This window comes from Festucalex cinctus, chromosome 9, assembly GCF_051991245.1.
Source record: "Festucalex cinctus isolate MCC-2025b chromosome 9, RoL_Fcin_1.0, whole genome shotgun sequence".
Lineage (NCBI taxonomy): Eukaryota > Metazoa > Chordata > Actinopteri > Syngnathiformes > Syngnathidae > Festucalex > Festucalex cinctus.
Window position 1 is genome coordinate 38,095 of NC_135419.1, and position 4,310 is coordinate 42,404.

The 4,310-nt window shown below is 46.8% G+C and overlaps 1 protein-coding gene across 1 annotated transcript; it reads right to left on the reverse strand.

Moving 5' to 3' along the window:
• Nucleotides 1-573: 573 nt before the first annotated feature.
• Nucleotides 574-3,542, reverse strand: LOC144026244 (uncharacterized). The gene is made up of 8 exons (XM_077532832.1): nucleotides 3,474-3,542; nucleotides 2,771-2,821; nucleotides 1,777-1,980; nucleotides 1,553-1,663; nucleotides 1,309-1,467; nucleotides 1,116-1,201; nucleotides 797-974; nucleotides 574-716 (listed from the first exon to the last, which is right to left on the reverse strand). The coding sequence occupies exons 1-6, from the start codon at nucleotides 3,540-3,542 to the stop codon at nucleotides 1,121-1,123; spliced, it is 675 nt and encodes a 224-aa protein (XP_077388958.1). The 3' UTR covers nucleotides 574-716; nucleotides 797-974; nucleotides 1,116-1,120.
• Nucleotides 3,543-4,310: the final 768 nt, after the last annotated feature.

A 4,310-nucleotide genomic window follows, 5' to 3' on the forward strand; every position in this document is an offset into this window, starting at 1 on the left:
TCCTGGAAGTGGACTTCGCGGGGCAGGTTAGCCGATCGGTAGGAATCCTGGAATTGGACCTTGGATGGGGGTTGGATTCCTGGAAATGGACTTAAGCGGGGGACGGAATCGGAACCACCCACCAGGCCGGTGCTCTCAGGTTTAGCCCATCGGTCGGAATCCTGGAACTGGATCTTGGTTGGTTGGGGTTGGATTCCTGGAACTGGACCTGGAACTGGTTGGGGCTCAATTCCTGAAAATGGACTCAGGCCGGGAATGGAACCACCCAGCCCGGGACTCACCATGCCGGTGTTCTCGACGTGTTTGGGGCCCGCTTCGCCAATCGGTAAGAATCCTGGAACTCGACCTTGGTTGGGTTTGGATTCCTCGAAATGGACTTAAGCGGAAAATGGAACCACCGACCCTGACACATTGTGAGAGGCATGCAGCATTGTCTTAAAACATACAATGTAAAAAACCTGGAAGAAGACCCACCAGAACTCCAACATTCCAAATTGACTTTAATTTTCACATCTTTTGATCCTAATTCGGACTTGGTTTCAAATGTTCTCAATACATAGTTCCAGCTCACGGCATAGCTGTCGAAATGCTGGTTGTTCAGCCACGATCTCCCGTATCCTTTTTTTCAGGACCAACTTTTCCTGGATCTCTCTTTCGAAGAGAGTTTTGGCCATGGAATAAAATTGTGGTGTGAGTGCGAGTTTTCTTCGTTGACCCTGAAAGACATAAAAATGACAAAGGTTTAATTTTAGGATTTCCACATTAGAGTCCCCCTCCGCAGCCCAAGTCTACTTACAGAATTATGATGACTGATTTTTTCTGGAAGTGTTGTTGGCTCTGAATTTGGTTTGGGAGATCTCTTTTGCTGTGTTTCGTTCCCTTTTTGGATGGAATTTGTCCTTTTTCTTTAACTTGATCTTCTCCTTCATCTTCTTCTTCTTGCGGGACTTGAGAGTGTGAGTGGTATCACAATCCTAAGGACACAGTATGTTATATTTTGCGGGTTAGGGTTAAGGTTAGGGTTAACCCTAACCCTAACCCCCCCCCCGGGGGTTAAGAAATATTTCATGTCGGTGTATTACAATGACAGAATTACTTCCAGGAATTATACTCACAAATTTCAAGGGCGCTGGACATGTTTTTCTACCAACAAGGCATGTTCCATTATCTGTTCCGCATCTTCCCAGTCACTGAAGTCAGACTATAGTACAAAAAGCAAAATAGAAGACAAAGCTATGGGTTAGGGTTAGGGTTAGGGTTAGTTTAACAAGTTTAACAACAGGAGACATGGGACTTCCTGGATTTCACCTCAGCTTCCCTCGGGCGTACATTCTCCAATTCCATCAACTGGGGAGAAGCCTCCCTTGAAACTTGCCGTCCATCTCCCACTGTTTTGTCAGATGTTTTCACCTTTTTGCTGCTGTCTTCACTCTTCCTTTGCTGCTTCTTTTCCCCAGGTGAGCCTGTCTGTCACCAGAAAGGAAACAGTCATATTTTGGTGGCATGAGCCAGTGTTGCATTTGATTGAACCACTTCCAGGAATTCTACTCACCCGGTGCAGGGAGGAGACCTTCTGTGTTAAGGGCAGGGAGACTTCTTGTGTTAAGGGAAAGACAATTTGTTCCATGACGTCCATCTCATCTTCGTCTTCAGTCATGTACATCTATACAATGACAAAATCCAATTTGGAAGCCATGGCAATGGGGTGGGGGGGGAAACTTCCACAATAGTGACATGGGACTTCCTGGATATCACCTTAATTACTCCAATGTGTACCTTTTTTTCCTCGGACTGTGGAGTAGAGACGAGATCCCCGGGCTCCCTTGAAAGTTGCCATCCAGCCCCCACATTCTGCTCAGACCTGTTCACATCTTTGGTAGTTCTCAGCGGGGAGGCCTGTGTTAATGGCACAGAAACCTCCTGTGTCAAAGGCTCGAAAGGTTCTTCCGGGAGCTCCTCCTCATTGCAATTCACGTTCACCTATACAACAACAAAAAACAATGTATAATACATGGGTGTGGGTCATGTCTTCCACAATAGCGACACAGAACTTACTGGGGGCTGGAGTGAGTGCTCCGTAGAATTCCTGGAACTGGACCTTGGTTTGGGGTCAAATTCCAGGAACTGGACTGGGTTTGGGGGTCCAATTCCAGGAACCGGGCATAGGCGAGGCCGGTGTCCTCGGCCCCGCTGCGCGGGGCCTCGCGGGGGCTAGCTACGCTTGGGTCCCGCTCCGCACAGTTCCGGGAACTGGACTTTGGTTGGGGGTCCAATTCCAGGAACTGGACTTTGGTTGGGGGTCCAATTCCAGGAACTGGACTTTGGTTGGGGGTCCAATTCCAGGAACTGGACTTTGGTTGGGGGTCCAATTCCAGGAACTGGACTTTGGTTGGGGGTCCAATTCCAGGAACTGGACTTTAGTTGGGGGTTCAATTCCAGGAACTGGACTTTGGTTGGGGGTCCAATTCCAGGAACTGGACTTTGGTTGGGGGTCCAATTCCAGGAACTGGACTTTGGTTCGGGGTCCAATTCCAGGAACCGGGCGCGGACGGGGCAACGAAGCAACGACCACGCGACGCGACGCTTCGCGGGGCCTCAAACACGCAAGGGGCCCGCCTCGGAGGCCAGGGAAAAGCTATCGGCTATCGGTAGATTTCTAGAACTGTACCTTGGTTGTGGATGAATTCTTGGAGCGGGAACTCGCTTGAGATTTGAATTCCTGAAACCGGACTCTTTTCCCCAAAGGCGACGCACATTTCCAGGAACTCACCTCACTCATCCTTGGAACCTGCAGCGGCGCTTTCTTGTGCTTGCCCTCACACTTCGATGCGAATGAATGGGGGTTGGACAAACGCAGGCTTAAATAGTCTGGTGTTGGTGATGTCACGGTACTGCAGCCAATCACCTTCCGATTGGCCAAAGGCACCTCCTCCCCACACACAAACGCTAAGAATTAGCCAGTCAAGCGACACCTTGTGGTGAAAGCAAAAACTGCGTGACTCAGAAAAGCTTTCTTCAACAAACAGACTTTATTTTACGATTTTGTAGTGGAAAAGTATAAGATGCATATAATAGATATGGAGATGAGGCACATTTGCTCTGTAAACGCCCATCCGCTCTCATAACATGGCCAAGTGAATCTAGATAGAAAAAAAAAATAAAAAAACACTAAACGCAATTCACTGAGTAGTGTTTACAAATATGAACGCATCTTTCCGGGAATTACATGTCATCTTTAAGGAATTACATGTCACCTTTAAGGAATTGCGCGCCATTTTTAAGGAATTGCGCGCCATTTTTAAGGAATTGCACGTCATCTTTAAGGAATTTTACACGTCATCTTTAAGGAATTGCGTGTCATTTTTAAGGAATTGCGTGTCATTTTTAAGGAATTGCATGTCATCTTTAAGGAATTACATGTCATCTTTAAGGAATTTAGGTTGCCATCCTGGATGTAGACATCGCCAACTTACCCTTGACTTGTTTCCATTGCCATGTTCATTTGGGGCTCCAGTGTAGTGAGCACAATGCTCGGGATCCATCGTGGAGGTGTCTCATCTGTCAAGAGACCCCATGATTTTTTTTTTTGCAAGTGCACATGCAAAGAAAATATCATACCTTGCTGGTCATAATCAAGAGGAGGACTTTCCAGATATTGACCCATCCTTTTTTGCGCTTGCTCGCTTGACTTCTGAAGGCGGCACTGACAGCGACTGCTTTTATAGACTCAGCCCAGCCTTGCAACTGGCCATTGACCAATCACTGCGAAGGGGGTGTAACGGTAACGCCCGCCATAAAAAAAAAAAAACCCATCCAAGTCAATTTCCAGGTTTTATACATATAATTCCACAATTTCACCATGGGCAAACCAAACGTCTATTGGCTCAAAAATTACCAGTGGGAAGGGCCATATCTGACCAAAAAACAATCACTGCAATCAGCTGTTGACCAATAGATGGTCACGTCAATTTCCAGGTTGCCTACATATAATTCCACAATTTCAACGCAGTACAATTCATGGAACACAACCCGTCAATTTCCAGGTTGCCTACATATAATTCCACAATTTCACCATGGGCAAACCAAACGTCGATTGGCTCAAAAATTACTAGTGGGAAGGGCCATATCTGACCAAAAACCAATCACTGCAATCAGCTGTTGACCAATAGACGGTCACGTCAATTTCCAGGTTGCCTACATATAATTCCACAATTTCAACACAGTACAATTCATGGAACACGACCCGTACGATTCATGGAATCCGACCCGTACAGTTCATGGAACACGACCAGTACAATTCCTGGTATTCA